Below are 19,364 nucleotides of genomic sequence, written 5' to 3'. Positions count from 1 at the left end.
CTGGTTTTCGTACCATATCGCACAAGGGGAGAACACTAGCACGGGCTGCACCAAACATCTAATATTAGAAAAGAACGACCACGAATGTGGTAGTTATATTGGATATGCGATTGTTATTCAGAGTTTTCCCCCTCTCCCCAGATCGGAATGTCCAACGCTGTAGCCTTCCCCCCATTGCGAACCGCAAAAAGCAACACTTTCACGCCCCCTCCTTTCAAAGACTTTCCAACACTTCCTGAAATCTTCGCTTTCCACGCCTTGAACAGCTCCAGACACCCGATTTTCGTTCATGCTGGTGATTCCACGGGTACCGTCCATCAGATATATTTCCCTGAAGCATATGCTGCTATTCAAAGGGGTCATGGAATTGTTTCCCGACACCACTCCGCCATAACGGAGTCCCCGATTGTCGGCATCCTGACAAATCTCGGTAGGAAATCTTTCGAAGTACTGTTGAAGTCAACTCAAACCGTCAGATCAGATACAATGACATATATGGCTCTCCTCGTTGGCATCATGCATGCTGGACTCACGCCATTCGCCATTTCTACGCGGAATTCTGTCGATGGTGTAGTGCATTTGATTAGGTCCACTGGTCTTCAACTCCTTTTTGTGAGCCAAGATCGAACCATGCAGCGCCTCGCATCCGAAGTCGGCGCGAGATTAAAAGATGAAGGGATCATCATCAATATCATACCCGCGCCACAGTTTAGCGACCTTTACAACGAGGATAGCACATATAGAGAATTATTACCTATGAAGAATTCCTCGGATCCTGTCACCATTATTTTGCACTCTTCTGGTAATTTCAGATCTTTCACTGAATGCTGTCACTCATTATTGCCCATAAGGTTCTACCGCTCAGCCTAAGCCCATCTCAATACGCAATAGAAACTTTTTACAATGGGGATGTCATCCTTGTATGTTAACCAACTTTCCCCTACCACATCAATTCTAAAATTTCAAATCCTAGATTATGGGGATATTGATGTGGTTGGCGTAAGGATGTCTGCTCATTCCTTACCAATTTATCGTGAGTATTGTTATAAGTGTTATGAAACAAAGTTGACACTGCTTCAACAGATACAATGGGAGTTGTCGTCATTGGATGGATGGTGAGTTCCCAGCTGAGTATGATGACTTTGAAATAATGCTATCTAAAGGCCTGTGCCGGAATTACAGTCGCTGTTTTCAAACCGGCCAACCCTCCTACTATCCCAACACCAGACGTCTTTTTACATGAGGTCGCTGCAACAAAATGCCAAATTGTCTTCTGTGTTCCTATCTTCGTTGAGGTTAGCTCAGGACTCGACGTCCGTAACTATAATTTATAGAGACATCATAGGCATGGGCGCGGTCTCCGGAAAACTTCCCTATTCTTCGTGATTTGCATGCTTTGGTATGATGTCAACTCAATTGGCTCTTCAGGAATTTTGAATTGTTAAGTATAGATCTATGCGGGGGCATCCCTGGCACGGGAAACTGGAGACCGACTTGTAAATGCGGGAGTCAACCTAACTCCTTTCTATGGCCTGTAAGCGTCATGATAGTTCACCCCACCCTATGACAATCTCACTCGCTCATGAAGTACCGAAACCGGCTGCAATACTCCATTCCTTTGCAAATCACAAAAACCAGATCCGAGCCATTGGCGTTTTTTCAAGCTAACTCCTCGTTGTCGTATTCATTTGCAGCCGCACGGTACGGTTGAAGAAGGAGAAATAGCAGAGTTGATTATACTAGTGCGCTCGCCCTTCAATTGAAATTTTTATCTCTCTTATTTTTGTTCATTTTAGGATTCAGAATCGTACAGTCCATGCGTCTTGAACACAACGGTCAACAGTCAACCGGCCTTCGCAACGGGTGATCTGGTCTTGCGTCATCCTACCGAAAGGGATAAATTTTGCGTATATGGGCGGGTTGATGATCAACTAGTGCTGTCTACCGGTGAAAAGGTAACATTCATTGTCTAATTTTTGTTACATCTCTCATAGGCCTATTAGGCCAACCCCACTGCTTTAGGTAACTGCCTGTCGCTCATGACCATTTTTAGGGTTTACTGACAGATAACAATAACAGAGACGCTTTTTAGTCAGGATCCAAGCATCGCTTCCGCGGTCATATTTGGTTATGCTCGTTTCCAATGCGGAGTTCTTGTTCAACCTGCTGAAGCCTTTGACCCTACGGATGAACAAATATTAGCCGCATTCCGGAACTTGATCTGGTACTTGCCACATATTCGTAATGAGATTGTAGTCTGAAACACTTAGGCCCACCGTGGAAAAGGTAAATGACATTGCGCCAGAGCACGCGCGAATTTTCAAGGAGGTATGCTATACTGAGCTTTTTGTACCACTCAATTAAAGCGCGTTTGGCATAGATGATCATTACCACCTACCCCAAGAAACCACTTGAATTGACGGCCAAAGGTACACCGCGACGTCAGATGTGTTTAAAAGCCTACAAAGAGGAGATCGATGCATTATATGACGCCGTGAAAGAGTCTTCTCAGACAGATATCCCAATCCCTGGAAGCTGGACTAAGGAGAATGCCACGCAATTCATCGAATCTGCTGTCAAGCGAGTTATGAAACATCCGGTCGCTGTTGACGAAGACATCTTCCTTCAAGGATGTGATAGGTGAGTATCATCAGTCTGTGTCTTACCTTCTTTTGATGTTCGCTTGAGTTTGCAGGCAACTTGGATTCGAAATAGCATTTTACATGCTATCCGCTCATCCAAAAATAATGCAAACATTCACAAAGTCCCACTTAATATTGTGTACGCCCACCCAAGCATCCTGGCACTCGGGAATCGCTTTTGGCAAGTCATATCGGGCACTGAAGTCAGCGGCGATCGGGACCAGGCGACCCGAATGAAAACGAGATGCACTGAGATGGAATCGCTTGTCGCGAAGTACACTACTGCTATCCCGATGCCCACTTGGAGGATTTTATCTGAACCGTGTCGTGAAGAAACAGTTTTGCTCACTGGGAGTACCGGTCGATTGGGCTGCTATATCCTCAAGCAATTAACTGATAGAGAAGATATTCTGAAGGTATATGCTCTGAACCGTAGCGTTCTTGGTCTATCGTCGCAAGAAAGGCAAAGAGAGGCATTGAAAATTTGGGACCTCAACATAAATCCGGAAGCCTTTCAAAAAATAGTATTCTTGGAATATAGTCCATCAGAGAATAAACTAGGTTTGCCAGAAGATGCCTACCTTGAAGTAAGTATTGTAACTGGGAATGCTTTTCTCATAGCTAACTCTTCGTCAGCTTCAGGCTACAGTAACGACCATTATTCATAATGGTGTGTATTCATGTAGCCACCCTCGCTCTGAAGCTGATAGATTCTCAGGCTGGCGGGTTGACTTCAACATTGGACTGCGATCATACGAGAACTTGATTGCTGGCACACGTCGTCTCCTGGATCTCGCCGTCGGGTCATCAGTATACAACGGACCTAAATTCATTTTCGCAAGCTCAATATCAGTATTCGGAAGTGCGTTATTCTTGTTCAAGCCATTCCTCAAGTATGTTTACAGTAAACAGACTTAGGCGATGGGGAACCTGCACCAGAGTCTTCCGTTCCAGCTTCAATGGCAGCTGGTTTTGGTTATGGTGAAGGTAAATGGGTGACAGAAAACATATGTCAGAAGATTAGTGAGGCCACGGGCCTGTCTTTATCGATCATCCGTATTGGTCAGATGTCTGGAGACGCAGGTGGGCACTGGAACGTGAAGGAATGGGTTCCAGCTCTTGTCAAGATTGGTAAAGCCATCGGAAGCCTGCCTTCGCGCGACGAAGTAAGCGCCCCCTCTATTGTCACGATATAAGCCGTTGACAAGGTTGTTTGATTAGTCTGTGACTTGGCTACCTGTTGATACCGCCGCGGCAGCTATTCTGGACATTCTGAAGAAAACTCCGCCTACGTTTTTAAATCTTGTCCACCCACGACCCAGGGCCTGGAATGACATATTCAAAGCAACGGCAGACTACTTACAGCTAGGCTTCATCTCATATGAGGAATGGGCGAAGCAGCTTTATGCCAGAAAAGATACAATCGTCCACGAGATTCAGGATGCTTCGGTTGACTTGGTGGACTTTTTCTTGCGGGGTCAGTTTGGAGATGGCAGATATACCATGGATGTCACGTTAGAAACTTGCCCAAGTCTCAAGAACCTCGAGCCGCTGGAGATGACTCACGTTATCAAATCTTTACCCTTCTGGAATATCTAATTATCTGTTTGTTTCAAGCGCAACGGCCTGTAAACCATTCTCACGCTCACCGATGCCATTGTTGCTTTATACCAAAAAATAATCGGAAACCACTGACCTCACAGGCAGAAACACCACCTCTTTATGCGAGTAGCCTTCATACACGGAAGCATCAAATCACTTAGTTTCGTCTACCTTTAAACATTCGTGGCATTTGTTGGAATCGCAAACGCACACGACAGCCTTGCACTTATTCAATGATAAAACGATATTAAGGATGCGTGATATATCATACATTTGCAGCCAAAATGGGAACGGGACAAAAAGAAAGTAATTGCTAACGAATCCGACAACGCCTATTTGCAAACACACTGCAAGCCAGCGAAAACGTGTCAAAAGACAAGTCGACGGAAAAGAAACGGAGGGGAAGAACAGGTATGAGGATACAAGGTAACGACATATAGAGAAGAGAAGAGCCTAACGCCCTCCGCTGGCTTGTGCCCGTCTTGACTTCCAGGCGCCTCCACCGCCACCAACACTTTTGCCCACAGTCTGGAATCCATCATCATCCTTCTTCGGTTCCTCTCCTGCGGGCGGTAAAGCAGGCGATGCAGGTCTTGGTGAGCCAGTACCACCAGTGTTAGAGGTGGCTGCGGCCTTGGCCGCTTCGCGATCTCGCCATGAGGGTCTAAGCTTGGCTGGTGCGGCAGCAGCCGGTGCAGGAGGGGCTTCTGTTACGCTTGAGGGTTCCGCTCTCGGCCTTGCCGCACCAGCTCCAGAAGCACTCCTTCTCCAGGCAGGTTCTTGTCCGTTGGCGGCGCGAATAACTGGCGGACCACGTACTGAACCGTACTTCTTGTCGGCTGCCTCCTTTTCTTTTTCCTCTGCACGACGTTGTCGCCTCCTTTCCTCCGCTTCATCCTCTCGTTGTTGCTGAAGACGCGCCTTTTCCAGAGCTTCTTGGCGTTCTTTCTCTCGCAACGCGCGTCGAGCATTAGCTTCGTCTTCTTTCTTTTTACGAGCAGCCTCTTCCTCAGCAATTCGTTCTTCTTCCTCTCTTCGGAGGCGTTCTTCTTCTGCACGAGCGGCTAAGAAAAGCATATCAAGTCAACTAAGGAATTAGTGATGTATAGCAAACAAAGTTTACCTTCTTCTTGCTTGCGCTCTTCCTCTTCTTTCGCCCTTATCTCTGCCTCCTCCTTTTCTCTCAAAGCCTTTTCTTCCTCCCAAGCCTTGGTAACGGCAGCCTTCCTCTTCGCTTTCTCTTGCTCGATCTTCTTGTTGGCAGCTTCCTTTTTCTTCTTATAAGCGTCACCTTTCTTCTCAAGCAATATCTGTTTCCATGAATCATAATCGCCCATCATGCGCTTCAACCTTCCCTTTGTCTCAACATCTTCTTTATGAGCTTGCTTTGACGCCTCTTTCCGTTGCTTTTGTACAGCCTCGAAAGTTGTACGATCAAGCTGTTGTTGTTCCTCGTAGTCTTCGGCCAGAAGAGGTCGTTCTTCTTTCCGATTCGCGCGCTCGATGTGATCAATTCGTTTGGCAACAATACGAAGACGTTCATTCATCCCCTTCTTCTCTTTCTCCAGTTGCGCAACTTGCATACCGATCAAGCCTTCCGTATCGTAATTATCCAGTTTCTGTGAATATATTATCAGGAAATCGGCAACTTTTCAGAATTAAAATTACTCACATCAACGTCGTTGGCTTTCAAAATACCTTTATCCACCAATGACTGAGCATATTTCTTCGCTTCGTCGATCCTAATGCTCTCAATCTCTTTCTTTGTCCTCTCGAGCTCCCTCCTTCTTGCCTCGTTCCTCTGTCTCTTGCTCTCCTCTTCCTTCTCCCTCCTACTAATCTCAGCTCGCCTACTGCTCTCCTCTTTCTCCTTTCTCACAGTCAACTCACTCAACAACTCTCTCCTCCTAGCCACAAGAGCGCGTTTGATTTGTAAAGCCTTCCGCTCAGCTTCCACAGCAGACACGAGTTCCTTGAACCGAGCATCTTGATTTTCTTGAGGCGGAGGTACAGATTCACCATCGAGAACTTGAATAGTGTTATGGAGTGAAGTAGCAATTTTACCGAGTCGGGTCCGGACATTTTCGGCAAGAGAAGGTTGAATTGTCGATTCACGAGTCTTGGAACTAGAAGCAATGGGTGCATCGTCCGCGATACGAAAGGCGTCATCAACAAAAGTAATGCTACCAATTTTGTGATCAACGCGAATATCCAATTCACCACGACGTGCGCAACCCATTATATATGCCTCGATTTCTTCCGGGTTAAATATAGATTTTTGACCATCCTCAGTCTTGACGTTCAATGGCTGGACGAGCTCAAATATAGTGTCGACCTTGACAGTCGAGTAGACCTGGGAGAGTTGGTTGAGAAGGCGAGAGAGAAGAGCGCGTCGAAGGAGAGGCAGATAAGGTGCATAAGCAGCGTCAGCGGAAAGGGTCTCGAGTAGAGGAGCTATGGAGGTACACAGGGAGAGTGGATCAAAGGTGACTTCAAGGATCTGGTAGAGAGACTTCATGGACGGTGGAGAAAGTTTGAGGACGTCGCGTGAAAGCTGCAAACTCGTATTAGCACCCAATAAGAGTTCAAATGGAAACCACTGACAGCGTCCTTCAGCAAACCGGATCGAGACGGCATTCGAGTGAGACCGAGCAAGGCAGTCAAACGGGCATTCTTGCCCTTGAGCTCATCCTGCTCCTCAGTATGAAGCCCAACCGGTACAGCGAGAGTGCTGACCAAAACCTGACCGGCCAACCGACCCATTTCCTCCTCCGACTTGCCACCGATGTTAGTGACGATGGCATAATACCTGCCCCAAGCAGCAGCATGGTAGAGGGCATTACCGGACATGAGGAAAATTTTGGTGAGTTTTTCGTAATAGTTGGCCATCATCGCTGGACGAGGTGCCTTTTTGGCAAGAGTAAGTAAGTTATGAACATCTTCCACAGAACGGAAAGCCTCCTGCCAAAGCTCCAGTTCAACCGAAGTGTTGAGTTGAGCAAAACGAGTATCAAGGTGGTGCTGAAGGGTATCAGGATCCGAAAGATTGATGGAATGTTGCTGATGCGAGTATTTTGCTACATTGGAGAGGTGAAGACGAAGAGTCTCGCAGAGTCGACGGAACTCGACTTTTCTGTTGTATTTGAGACAAAATTTAAAGGCATGTTGGGCGACTTGCTAAAATAAAGCGTTAGAGCTAGTTTGAGTCATAGCGGAATTACGTACCTGGTATATGGCCTCTAACCGGGCGTTATTTTTGAGAGTCTCAAGGGAAGTGCGGTAGCTCTCCCACAGAAACTTGAGCCAAGGAGTAACGAGAGCTCTGTCTGTGCGATCCTTGCTCTGATCGCCGCTCACGGCGCCAAGGAGAATGCTCTCCGGAGTCTCACTGGCCTCCAGATCGTCGACATCGACAGCGACGGCTGCCTGCTGCTGCGCCTCTCTCACTTTTGTATCCGCAAGTTGAATAAATCGGCTGATGATGACTTCGATGCTTTGTACGCTAGAGTTCTGAGCAATGTTTTTGTATTGCATCAGTCCTTCCTTGGCAGTACGACCTCTGCGCATCTCGACGCAAAGTTCTATAAAGCGATTCATGATTGGCTCTAAGGTCGCTAATGGGGTAGATCGGAAACGTTTCGAGGCGAACATCTCTGTGAGGGACTGAAGGGCAGCATGGGACTGGCCAACAGACACAAGACCCTCTGCCTGGCGGAGCACCGTTTCTGGCTTTGAGAATGGTGCCATATCGCCTGATAACGGAACGATTAGCGGGGGAAAGGCTGATCATTGTCGCGGACAGCGAACTCACAGAGTCAGATCAGGGCTTTGTCGTCGTGAGCAACGATGATCTCGGCCGTGTATATCAAAAATTTAGGTTCACGAATGGGGATTTTAGGGCAGGCGACCTTCGGTCACGTTTAAAGGCCTGCCAAGTGTTTACTTATGTAATTAATGAGCTCGCTGTCGACCCATTGATCATCGATCAAATAATAGAGAAAGAACAAAGGAGAGAAAAACTGGGTGGGACGGGGCCGAGGCTGAAGATGAGTCATGACGCAAGTTGCTGCGCTCGGACTTTTAAGGACGGATCGGTGAATTTCAATTAATAATGGGCGTGGAAGTGATTCAAGAAACTTTGGAAGGACTCGAGTATATCTTGTCCTCCTACGGAGATGTTTTAGTATCATCTAAAACGTAAATCTTCTAGTGATTATTGTCAACATTCCTTTCTGATTCTACCTTCGCAGCATTGAAGAAAAATACAGAACCACTGCTGAGTTTCTGCCGGTCGTTACAGTGACTGCGGTACTGTTGCACATCCTGGACTTCTTGCAGATTGTAGCTATCAGCATCATAATCATTTCAATGTACATCCACCATGTTTACTGTTGGACTGCCTTCAAGATCAACACATACATGCTGCTTATGAGAAGCGATGTTATGAAAAATACAAATGCCAATAATACACTAAGAATATTTGGCTATATCTCGCACCAGGCTTGCATTTCAAAACCCATCAGATGAACAAATCATCGTTTCCGATTACTTCATGGCTATGGCGGACCTAGAAAGAACCATATATTAACAACTGATGCTATGAATCAATTAAGCGGGAATTACCCAATGCGAGATGATTTTCGTTAGTAAAGCGAAAACTTTCCTCTCAAGTACAATCTCATATTTAGTGAAAGGATTCACGAGATTAAATATTTTCGACTGAAAATACATGCCACCGTCACCGTCATCGTTTAATTGGAGGATGAGAAACATCCATTCGTGAGAATTGGTTATAACTCCTCTGATAACTTTTTTTCTAGTTCATTTATTTTCATCAGAAGAACTCAGATCTGTTACTATTAGTAACTCACTCTAAGCACATTGCGCAAGCGTACATCTCAAGAATAGTTTGTGGAATTTTGAGTGTGAGTTTCTGTGTGAGTTTCTTCTGTCCATCAACCGCTTGAACAAAAAGAAAATTGGTTGGGTATTTATATTCTCGCAAACGCGAGAGATCGCAACCATCCGATGTAAGGACTGACCAATGAATGATTAAAGAGAAAAAAAGGAGTTCGTAAAAAGTTACTCACAGTCTACCTCCGACATTCCTGTCGGGACGGCTGAACAGTCGATGAACCCAGCTACACGGTAAAATTGTCCATCTCTTGCACCCGAAACGCGAGCATTTTCGGTTTGAGTAATCGTACAATTTTCTTGTGACATAGCACCCGGTCGACTTGTCATAGCGAAGACGCGCGTAAACACCGGGTCTATCCAATGGAGAACAGCCTTTCGGGTCTAATCCAATGAATCCTTCAATAAGTCAAGACATCCTCTTTAGAAAAAGATGCTCACGGAAAACTTATGCCTCTGACTGATCCTCCGTAATGATTGAAACGTTTCTTCTTCAGTCCAAAGACCCTCACCAGAATTCCAATCCTGGGTGACAGTCGATAATTGGGATTCAGACTTCAATTCGAGAGTACCAGCGCAAGTAATCTGGAATTTATTGCCCAAGTGATCAGACGTAACAGCCCATCCAAGTATGCACATGAGACGACCAAGGTTTTCCTGGAGCAATCTGATCTGAGCGGCTTTCAGTGGGTCAACGTCATCATATTTCTCTGCTTCATCAAGTTCATCGGCAAGTCCATTAGCTAGTTTTTCCAAAACTTCAAGTTCTGGGTCTGGCGAACAGTCGAATGGGGGCCCCGCGCTCATTGTAAGATATCGAAGGATGGAGGTAAAGAATGAACGAAGAGACAATTAATCCTGTAGTACCACGTCCATGTCGGAACAATCCGAATTGCTTGTAAAGGGATCGTTTTGTTGATTTAGCCGTTTCTTGATCTTGGGAGCGACAGCCTGAGTCATGCGTATATATAGGCTACTTCGACATTTCCCAACTGTCCGTCCTTGGGAAGAATCAGTTTCATGTACATGATCAAATTTATAATTGGTTTGGACATACATTTGAGTCTTGAGGTGGGAAGATAAAAGAAGAGATTAAGATAGCAGGCGGCACCGCATGACTGCGTTGGTGGCAGGTGGCATCAAGGAGTTTAGGAAATATTTTACAAAATATATTATGCAGGCTAGGTGCCCGGATACATACAAACAACACCATCCTAAGTTCTTTCAAGTTTATCTAACATACATAGGAGCAATCACCTACGAATAGCAAGGAAAGAAAAGAACAAAGGAGTGACGATGATAACATTCAAGAAAACGAAGAAGACAAACGATAAAAAGCAGTTTCGACCTGAAAACAGTTCGAAATATACTGTTCAAATGTCCCAATAAACGCAAACATCCGTCCCCTTCAGCATTTAAAAATCAACTGTATCCAAAAATCGCACCAAAAAAGTCCCGCCAGCTGCGTTTGATGACAACTTTGGTACCACTAGCATATTCCTCTACCAACCATTCCAAGTATTTCGCATCGAATCCACTCAAAGGCCCAAGTTCAAAGGCGAGGATGTCTTTCGGTGTCAGATATAGGGTATGATCGGTTTCATATCCGAGATTCGATATGCCTTTCGGCATGAAGGATTCAAGAACCGAAAGTTGGAAAGATATGTGAGCCCGAAATACTTGGAGTAGCGTCATCATCGTTAAGAGCTGGCCATCGTGATTTCCTTGTTGAGGGGGCTCTTCTTGTGACGCTTGACGCGACCTGCGCTTTCCACTCCTGATCGACCTTGATGATGAACTTAGCTGAGGATGGTGAGTTCTGGGAGATACGGTATTTCCAATCCCACCGCTCGGCGTTGCTCTCGGTCCCCCTTCAATACCCATACCAACATTCCGAATGTAACTCCCCTCGACCGTCAAATCATCATCCCCTTCTAGGTGAATGGCACCCCAATTCTCTGGTCCATTGGCGGATGAGTACGACTGTGTAGAGTTACCACGCCACGATCCCATCCATAGTCCAGCACAAACTATACACACGTCTTCGTACACACGCCATGCGTCCGTCCACGTGGATACAAATTTCGATTTCGTGGGAGAATCAATGGAGGAGGGACTGCAACACGCATGATGAGACGAGTGATCCGCATTAAGATCAAGAATCCGCTCTATCTCGTTCCACTGAGAACGGAGATCAGAAAAGATTTTTGGAGGAAGGAAGTAAAGATTCATACCAAAGTAACGTCGCTCCATGCGAAGCGGATAGTTGAAAGGCGGTGAGTTGGCACCTTGGGATTACTTTGCTGCGGTGTGATAGGCTTTGATGAATAGAAGGTAGGTCTCGTATATTTACTGGGGGTTGAAGTCGTCAGGTCGATGATAAGGTCATAATACGATGGTTTTTCAAGGAATATAGCATCGGTTGTACAGGCAATCCATCCACGGCCGGTTTGCGACTCGGCATGCAACCGATCGAGATCAGTCAAAGTGACCATGCCAAGCACTAACGTAGGATCTTTGTTGCGGCCTTTCAGCTGACTCCCGTCTGCGGTAACTTGGGCTTCGTAGCACATGTCGGCAGCGGCTTGGCATAGGATGCATGCTGCCTCAACAGGAGGCAGTGTATAGATTAGTATTCTCCTGCGCCCGAGTACGTGTTTGAATAGGGTTAATGACGAAGGTCCGAGGATGCGGAGCATGTGTGGTAAATGGATAGTGGGAGCGTTCAAGAGGTCGGAGGTTGCCTTCATCTACAGAGAGACGGTCAGAGAATCATTGAGGAGCAGTAGGGAGAGATACATGCCAGGTCAAATTCTCGACTCCAACTACTCCAATCGCCAGCACCGCCAAGGTCAGCATCCCTGACCTTTCGTTCATCAAAATAATTCTCAGCTAGGTCCCAATCGCTTCCATTGAGCTGTAGCTTCCCAGAAGGTTCTACAAGGGAGTATAACATAGTTGTGAGTTGCTTCAAGGAAGCGACATGCCGCCATGGACGAGGTCTGCGAGACTTGGCCAAGAGGATACCAAGTGATGTGAGCCTGAAACCTCGATGGCCTTCTTCCGTAGTTTTCCGTCGTCGAAAAATACATACACCATGATGACCGTTGTTGGTAAAGTACCTTTAGAATCGAAGTCAGAGAGACAGGATTGACTTGAAAATGAGACCTCTTACACGACGTCCTGTTCTACAAGATGCAAACCACTAGGTAAGGCACTGAATTCAAGATAGTCCAGACTAATATCTAGCAAAAAAAAACATGAAGACCGGGTCCAGGAAAGTCTCGAGTTTTAACTCACCATCGCTTGCTTTAAGCGACCAGTCTACAACATTACCCTGTGTTGGATGAAATGAAGCATGGAAGATGGCCACTGATGATACATTAGTACAAGGCAAACATGTAGGAAGACTGCCTACCGAGATCCTGGGGGTAATCCTGACCAGCTGGCGCAGACATTCAACGTCCGTGGTAGGAGGAGGTTTAGCGTCGTGACACAGTGACGTTTACGTGACATATGTTGTGACAGCCTCTGGGCTGCCTTGATCCGCCATGTCGCAGCAGCCTCAAACAATCAGCATTAACGATCTCGATATATCTCAGCTTGCAGACATAAAGAAACAGCTCGAAGAGGTGAGTTTTTCATTCATCAACTTGCTGCGGCAGCCACCGACCGATCTCGTTGCAGGAACTCAATCACCTCACATCCTCATTCGCCCAACTAAAGCAAGCGCAGGCTAAATTCAAGTCCTGCATTGATAATATAACCGAAGTCAAACCCCAAAACAAAGGTCCATTCTAGTTATACCTCAGAGAGGTAATATCTGATTTGGCCTTGCTCCGTCGATAGACAAGGTCATCCTCGTTCCACTGACAAACTCTTTGTATGTCCCCGGAAAACTTTCGGACGTCGATAATGTCATCGTGGACATTGGAACCGGTTACTTCGTCAAAAAAGTAGGTTTCGTTTTGACCAAAGTTTTTCTTCGTGATTGATCATTCTCTTCAATACAGACGCGACCGCAGGCCATCAAATACTATAAGGGCAAAGTGGATTATATAAAAACAAATCTTGATGCGCTGGAAGAGACGATTGGGAAGAAGCGAGAGAACCTCAACTATCTCGTTTCCGCTCTTCAATCCAAGCTTCAAAACCAGCCAGAGACGACAAAATCATAGGATTTTCAAGCGACTCAACTGAACCATACATATTCCATCCAGACCTATCAAGTCGCACGGCTCATAACACGACTACACCAATATCGCCCCGGGACCGTAAACTCCAATCATCGTCTCGATTTCCTTCTTTACATTCGGCTGGTCTTCTTCAAGGCAAAGTCCGAGCGAAATGTGCACCTGTCGTTATACGAACACGAAATTGTTTGATTGCTAAAATACGCTGGATCTGCTTTAAATTCACGCCGTTGGACTCAATCATAAGGATCAAGTTTGTTACTGAAAGATGCTTGACAGAGGGTCCCTGCCCTTTCATGTCGTTAAACCTCCGATGCCGTGATGTTTCAGGCGGTCTCGGTGAGAAAAACATTGACCATTTGATGATATATTTGCATTAATGGGGATTCAAAAATCGGCCTTTTCCGGTTTCCCGTTCGAACCAAAGTTTCGATTTTCTTCTGGAAAAACGTCCGGCCTAGGGTTAGTTTCTATACAACCTGTCCGTACTTTTGGTTTATTAACCTTTGTATCTAGCCTCAACAATGCGCGTCGAACTACCACACTAATTCTACAGACTGTCCCCACGGATTCAGCCTTTGGCTAAAATGGCTTCGAAGTTCGCACATTACCGATCCGGCGTAAGGCCGGACTGGCACTGAGGTTCAGGATATACAGGGTTTTTCCGGGCGTCGTTGTGAATGCGATAACCGCGTCTAATCGAAAGCCATTGTCCTCGCGTTGGCATGGTATCGATCACGAGAATTAGAATACCAGCGAAGAGGCATCTATATAACGAAACATGTGGTATAAGCAACAGCCAAGCAATGGGGTTTGACGGAGGAAAGGCATTGAAGTCCTGAGACGCCCCGGTAAGAGAATTTCGATTGGAAAGCAAGCGCTCATATTATTATCATGATAATAGCGGGTCCGAAAAGCGAAAATCCTTTTATGCACTCGCCTGAGAGGCTATTTCAGTCTTGATGCATTTTTGATTGTTCCAGAGCCCCATTAAAATTCATTGGTGGGGCAAAATCGTAAGTAATTACGTCAACGTCAATGATTGTGTTCCAATTCTAGCCTTTCTTAGGGTTCGGGGTATGATATACACAAACCTGCCATATCTTCATATGCTTCTTAAACGAAGAGAACCCTTCAAATATCAACTTATGGCCTCCCTCCGCCCGGTGTGAGATAAGAATGGAAAAAGGGTGAGATTTGTTGACGTCTTGGTGTTTGCAATTTATCCCTGGCCCTCGTTCAGTAGCGCTTTTAGCGTGGCGGGTATATTTCCGGGTGTGAGTGTCACACATACCGGCTTCGTCGACGTCGACTCGACGATCTGTGAAATTGAATAGCTAGACTTCTTTTTGCTAATCAGTGGATCAAAAACGCGCCTAGAGCTGAGCGAGGTGTTCCAAAGAGATTGCAGAGGGGAGGCTCTGAAAAATGCTAATGATAAACATACAGGTACAGATAACACGAGTGTTGAACGTGCTTACAATCAAGGAAGTGATCGAGGCTTGGGCTCGAGAGTGATTTCCGTCGACAGATGAAATCATGAAACAATGAAGTTAGTCCGTCGACCATGGGAGGTCAATATCCTTTAAACATCCAGCAAATGCACATCCGAGAAATCGTTACCACCATGCTGTTAACACACTGTGCGCGAAAATCGGAGGCGCGTTTTACCATAACTTCCAGGTGTCTTCTGATTCGAGTCGGTGGGCGGCGTCGATATTCACACTTGACATACGGTCTCTCAGATAGAATCCTCGAAGACCATCAGAGTCGTGTGGACCGTTCATTTGTTTAACACTATCTTTATATGTTCATAGTTCGCCGTGACAACTATCGATGATCGGAAAAGTCACTTGGATCTTTCAGATGTGGATCGGAAATCCCCAGCAGGGTAAGGCGTCTTCACGACTATGTAGGTTGAATTCTATTTGTGACGTTCGCGGCAATGGCGCGGCACAGGACAACAACATTGTAACAACAGGCAGGCTATTCTCTCGCTTACGACCACTTACGACACGCCATGAATATATAAAGCTTTGGGATCCCTCGGCCGAGTACCCTTCTCACGTGCGCTTAACATGGGCCAGTACGATCTAAGTCTTGGTAAATGTTCTTCATAACCGTTCAACATGAATAGTCACCTCACATTTCTTTTCAGGAGTGCTCCTAGTGGGCATGTTTTGTAAGCCTCGACACAAGCCATACAGTCGCAGTCCATTACTGAGGTTCTGCAGTCAACACTTACCTTTTTGGTATTGTTAGTTTCCAGTTCATTAGATACTATGTTATAGGTCAGTTGCCATCATCTCTCCGCTCAAAGCTAAAAGATAATTGATCTTCTTTAATTGATAGGCTTCAAAGACCCATGGTGGATCCGGTAAGAGCGCTGTTTCAGCATTACTTGAATGTTGATACGAATGCTAAAGGATTTTCCTAGATCATCAGTGGCCTTCTTGCTCGTCGTCGACATTTTTCACAGCTGCGCGTACGTTGTTCCTTTGATATGTGATGTAATCACCTTTCAACGGGTGTTGTTAGGATTGTGTACATGGCCTGGGGATACTTGTACGTTATTCGAACATTCGCATGTGCTCTCTCGATTGCTTACAACAGTTTCTATTCCTAGCGTGGCCAACTTCACGAATACCGCGATTGTTGGAGGCGAGCTGAATTTCTATGTCAAGGTTCACCGACATAGAAGACCTAACGTTTCTTCTTTCAGTGGCCTTATGGCCTTATACATTCACGCCGATTGGAACTGCCTTAGCTGCCGTAGTGACTCATATGTTTCTAAGTTACCGGTAAGCTTCTGGACAATTTTCGAGTATCTCCGTCGACTGTCAATCTGAAATTACTGATCAGTATCTATCGTCTCAATGGGCTGCGTTGGATGTTTGGTGTTTTTATCGTCCTTGCCGCGGCGTCGTTAGCCACTGGGGTGGCTTCTGGGACTAAGTACGAGCAAATTTTCCCGTCTACTATAATCGGTCTTACTGAAACTACATTGCAGAGCATGGTTAATTAAGGAGTGAGTCGCAAACCATCCCGCATCAGGAAAAGACTTCATTAACGCTGTAATCAGCCTGTCTAAGCTCAGTCAACTGAACATTTTGGTCGAATTTTGGCTGATCATCCAGATGGTGGTCGACACGGGCATTGCCGGTATGTAATCAACATCCGTGACCCACATTGCATGGACTAATGGAATATAGGTGTTATGGCCTACGTGCTCTGGAAGTCAAAAACCGGATTCAGGAACACAGACAACGTGATTCATAAGCTGATTCGCGGTGCCGTTCAAACAGGAATTTTTGCAACCATTTTCGCAGCTGGCGATCTCATAAGCTTCGGTAAGTCATAAAAATGGTTGTTCAAAAAAGCAGGAAAGTGAGGAAATCGATTTGCGCATCAGTTACAAACCCCGAAACCAACATTTACGGCATGTTTGCGATTCCCCTCGGCCGTATCTATACAAATGTAAGTTCATCTGTCCTTTCGTTTGATTTTTTCTGAATCTCAAGTTGATAGACCTTAATGCACACCCTTAATCTGCGAGAGGACTTGAAGGAGCAACTCACGGACACTATTGAGTTGAATTCAGTGAGTGTTGTAGATTTGTGAAGTAACACGACCCAAATATACTCATCCCGAATTTCAGAGTCGCAATAATCGAAGCACTGGCATTCAGATTAAGGTGCAAGGCCATGTGACGACCCGCTTTGACGCCGTCAACTCTGAACCAGAATCTATAAAACGAGACTGGGCCTGAAGCGGGGTTTGCAAATTTGAACGTTTGACGAGCTCATCGCATCTCATCTTCCAGTGGTGTAGCAACAAAACCATCTTTTTCCCCTCTGCAACCTTCATTTCTTGTAGAATTGGATCACTCATTATCGATTATCAATGACTCTTGGACTTCATTGTGAGCACGAGAGAAAACTCTACTCCAGGGAGTACACAAATTGAATTGCCTTGGGAAGGAACTATATATAGCTCAAGGCTTACCCTTACTCTATTGTTCGCTGCAGTTCATGACTCAAAGTCTTCGGAAGGGTAGACATAACATAATCCTTAGTTTATGGGTCTTGAAGTGGAAAGAGGAGCTGTGAGCGTTCTACAATTGGCTCCAAGCCTCCGGGTCTATCACTGATCTTGACGTTTGAGGTTATTGATCACTCGCAACTTGAATCCGTCGGCTATTCACATGTATCTTTGATCTAATGCATACACCCAGAAAACGCCATTGGTTGGAAAGGTATCGCTCTCTGTATGGAACCCGAAAGGCGTGTGTGAAAATTCCAGGTAAGCAAGGGTATTGAAGCAGCACCAGCCAACGGCTTTGATGGTAACGACTACAAATCACAATCAAAATCAAAATTACATGTGAAAGCGCGCAGAGACAGCCGACGCATCTCGACGCGAACACTACTTCATTTCCACGTCACGCGAGTGCCGTGTATTAAACGGCAAGCGTCATTCGTCAGAATCATCTTCTGAGCAGAGCGTGAACCCCCACAAGCCCGACTGAGTACAATCGACCAAACAAACTGCGGAGTACGCACCATGGCCTGAGCGGTACATAAGACGAATAGCCTTTAAATGTGGCATAGAAGCGAGTCTGACGAATTCTTTTCAATGAAGCACAAGCATGACGCATGAAATCTTAGCGGACTTGGCAGGACATATTAGCGAGAGAGATTTTTATGTTATCCATTATTTATCTGTCTTATATCTACCAATACCGACCAGAAGTCCACGCATCCGAGACTGGGCATACATCTGCAGGATTATACAGTGGCGAAGAAAAATCTTGAAAAACAAGATGACCAAATTTTAGTGAAATCCACCGCCCCAGCTCCTCGTCAAAGGAAAGAACATCGTCAAGGCGTTGAAGAACACGATCTATAGCTTCAAACGTTGCACCGTGTTCGTAAGATCCGCTCGTCAAAGCAGCTGAGTAGCCAATTCTGTACAATTCCTTACCCACCCTACAGCAGCCTTTATTTAAGCCCAAGCCACGTATTCGAGCGTCACTTTGTCGTTCATGAAGGCCAAAGGTGGAAACCTTTGTCAAGGTCACTCCGTCAGCTTGCGACGCTGGTATAGTAAGACTGTAGATGCCATCGATCATGGCAATAATCTGATAGTAGTTTGCTCCGTCAAAATAGAATCGTGATGTCTTATAGCCGTGGCACTGCAAACAGAAACGAAATGACCAGATTTCTGTCGCATGCGATACGGCCTTCCCAGTTTCGCTGACATCAGAATACTCTGGTTCCAGGGCATACAACTGTGCTTTGTGTATGTCATGCTGCCTCGTGTAGACAAGAATTTTATCGCTGCCAACAACATATACACTGGTCTGAGGCAGAATCAATGATGAAATCGTGTCAAAGTAGGACACATCACGCACTACGATAGGATCTGTTTCCAATACCAATGTACACCGGACTAATTGTGTTTCAGTGCAATCCCTCCACCAGTACACATCCAACCTTTTTGTCATAGTACGTGCAACGAGGTGTTCATTGAATGAAAAATCAGAAATTGAACCATGGTATGGCAGCGGTAACGTCCTTAGACGTTTTGCCTTGAGGATTTCATCTTGTGGTACGACGTCCCAAATGTAAAGCCACTCGCCTGACTCCTCATGTTCACGATGACCTGGATTCGTCATCTATCAGTTCTTCGCGAGTTCAACATTATAAGAAACTTACAATCTCGTCCAAGGAAAGCAATAGTAAACCCGGATAAGGGATCACCACGCTCGACAAGAAATTCAATGGCCGTGATTGTGTTATTCTCTCCGGGAGTATTACCCACATCATCACAAGGCACCAGGTGTACAGGCTCCGGATCGTCAGAATCAAGGTCCCAGTAGTATAATGAGCAATATTCAGTACCAGCAAACAACCAACGTCCGCCAGGAGCGAACCCTACGGTTAAAATTGCGGGGGAGGGTTTTCTTAGGCGTTTCGTAGTAGGATAGACCTTTCCCGGTGACTGCCAGATG

The 19,364-nt window shown here is 45.8% G+C and overlaps 7 protein-coding genes across 7 annotated transcripts; 3 read left to right on the top strand and 4 right to left on the bottom strand.

The window, feature by feature from the left end:
* Positions 1-147: 147 nt before the first annotated feature.
* On the top strand, positions 148-4,241 carry AGABI2DRAFT_211390 (hypothetical protein; the record flags this gene model as incomplete). The annotated part of the gene is made up of 17 exons (XM_006456381.1): positions 148-430; positions 482-802; positions 852-920; positions 974-1,051; positions 1,183-1,295; positions 1,346-1,399; positions 1,452-1,534; positions 1,589-1,742; positions 1,797-1,967; positions 2,067-2,224; positions 2,271-2,328; positions 2,381-2,640; positions 2,689-3,229; positions 3,279-3,312; positions 3,361-3,504; positions 3,555-3,808; positions 3,864-4,241. The coding sequence occupies 17 exons, from the start codon at positions 148-150 to the stop codon at positions 4,239-4,241; spliced, it is 3,153 nt and encodes a 1,050-aa protein (XP_006456444.1).
* A 456-nt stretch (positions 4,242-4,697) lies between these two features.
* AGABI2DRAFT_78098 (hypothetical protein) lies at positions 4,698-7,991 on the bottom strand (the record flags this gene model as incomplete). Its single annotated transcript, XM_006456380.1, has 5 exons — positions 4,698-5,308; positions 5,368-5,863; positions 5,917-6,798; positions 6,849-7,421; positions 7,470-7,991. 5 exons carry the CDS (start codon positions 7,989-7,991, stop codon positions 4,698-4,700), a joined length of 3,084 nt encoding a protein of 1,027 aa, XP_006456443.1.
* A 772-nt stretch (positions 7,992-8,763) lies between these two features.
* AGABI2DRAFT_122338 (hypothetical protein) lies at positions 8,764-9,965 on the bottom strand (the record flags this gene model as incomplete). The annotated part of the gene is made up of 5 exons (XM_006456379.1): positions 8,764-8,811; positions 8,868-9,060; positions 9,116-9,281; positions 9,335-9,542; positions 9,600-9,965. 5 exons carry the CDS (start codon positions 9,963-9,965, stop codon positions 8,764-8,766), a joined length of 981 nt encoding a protein of 326 aa, XP_006456442.1.
* Positions 9,966-10,580: 615 nt separating this feature from the next.
* AGABI2DRAFT_188379 (hypothetical protein) lies at positions 10,581-12,628 on the bottom strand (the record flags this gene model as incomplete). Its single annotated transcript, XM_006456378.1, has 6 exons — positions 12,577-12,628; positions 12,459-12,530; positions 12,334-12,403; positions 11,962-12,280; positions 11,393-11,908; positions 10,581-11,339 (listed from the first exon to the last, which is right to left on the bottom strand). Exons 1-6 carry the CDS (start codon positions 12,614-12,616, stop codon positions 10,581-10,583), a joined length of 1,776 nt encoding a protein of 591 aa, XP_006456441.1. The 5' UTR covers positions 12,617-12,628.
* Positions 12,629-12,698: 70 nt separating this feature from the next.
* Positions 12,699-13,588, top strand: AGABI2DRAFT_195560 (hypothetical protein). Its single transcript, XM_006456377.1, has 4 exons — positions 12,699-12,790; positions 12,846-12,948; positions 13,008-13,114; positions 13,172-13,588. The coding sequence occupies exons 1-4, from the start codon at positions 12,710-12,712 to the stop codon at positions 13,334-13,336; spliced, it is 456 nt and encodes a 151-aa protein (XP_006456440.1). The 5' UTR covers positions 12,699-12,709; the 3' UTR covers positions 13,337-13,588.
* A 1,842-nt stretch (positions 13,589-15,430) lies between these two features.
* AGABI2DRAFT_195559 (hypothetical protein) lies at positions 15,431-17,576 on the top strand. The gene is made up of 16 exons (XM_006456376.1): positions 15,431-15,454; positions 15,510-15,533; positions 15,586-15,642; positions 15,704-15,728; positions 15,789-15,836; positions 15,890-15,916; positions 15,978-16,012; positions 16,074-16,152; positions 16,214-16,306; positions 16,362-16,379; positions 16,434-16,513; positions 16,564-16,701; positions 16,764-16,828; positions 16,880-16,951; positions 17,010-17,363; positions 17,541-17,576. Exons 2-15 carry the CDS (start codon positions 15,527-15,529, stop codon positions 17,118-17,120), a joined length of 855 nt encoding a protein of 284 aa, XP_006456439.1. The 5' UTR covers positions 15,431-15,454; positions 15,510-15,526; the 3' UTR covers positions 17,121-17,363; positions 17,541-17,576.
* A 1,343-nt stretch (positions 17,577-18,919) lies between these two features.
* AGABI2DRAFT_188376 (hypothetical protein) lies at positions 18,920-19,269 on the bottom strand (the record flags this gene model as incomplete). Its single annotated transcript, XM_006456375.1, has 2 exons — positions 18,920-19,015; positions 19,069-19,269. Coding segments are annotated over 2 exons (296 nt in total), but the record flags the coding sequence as incomplete, so codon positions are not given.
* Between the last annotated feature and the right edge of the window lie 95 nt (positions 19,270-19,364).

The sequence above is a fragment of the Agaricus bisporus genome, assembly GCF_000300575.1.
Source record: "Agaricus bisporus var. bisporus H97 unplaced genomic scaffold AGABI2scaffold_13, whole genome shotgun sequence".
NCBI lineage: Eukaryota > Fungi > Basidiomycota > Agaricomycetes > Agaricales > Agaricaceae > Agaricus > Agaricus bisporus.
Note: the sequence above shows the minus strand (reverse complement) of the source record. Positions and strands in the feature narration are given on the sequence as shown.

What these genes read in the sequence shown, in the direction of transcription:
- AGABI2DRAFT_195560 (XM_006456377.1), top strand. Translation starts at nt 12,710, where the DNA reads ATGTCGCAGCAGCCTCAAACAATCAGCATTAACGATCTCGATATATCT. An exon ending in TAAAGAAACAGCTCGAAGAG is followed by an intron (nt 12,791 to 12,845) that starts GTGAGTTTTTCA and finishes ATCTCGTTGCAG; the next exon opens with GAACTCAATCACCTCACATC. An exon ending in AGTCAAACCCCAAAACAAAG is followed by an intron (nt 12,949 to 13,007) that starts GTCCATTCTAGT and finishes CTCCGTCGATAG; the next exon opens with ACAAGGTCATCCTCGTTCCA.
- AGABI2DRAFT_195559 (XM_006456376.1), top strand. An exon ending in TACATGGCCTGGGGATACTT is followed by an intron (nt 15,917 to 15,977) that starts GTACGTTATTCG and finishes TTCTATTCCTAG; the next exon opens with CGTGGCCAACTTCACGAATA. An exon ending in TCGGCCGTATCTATACAAAT is followed by an intron (nt 16,829 to 16,879) that starts GTAAGTTCATCT and finishes TCAAGTTGATAG; the next exon opens with ACCTTAATGCACACCCTTAA.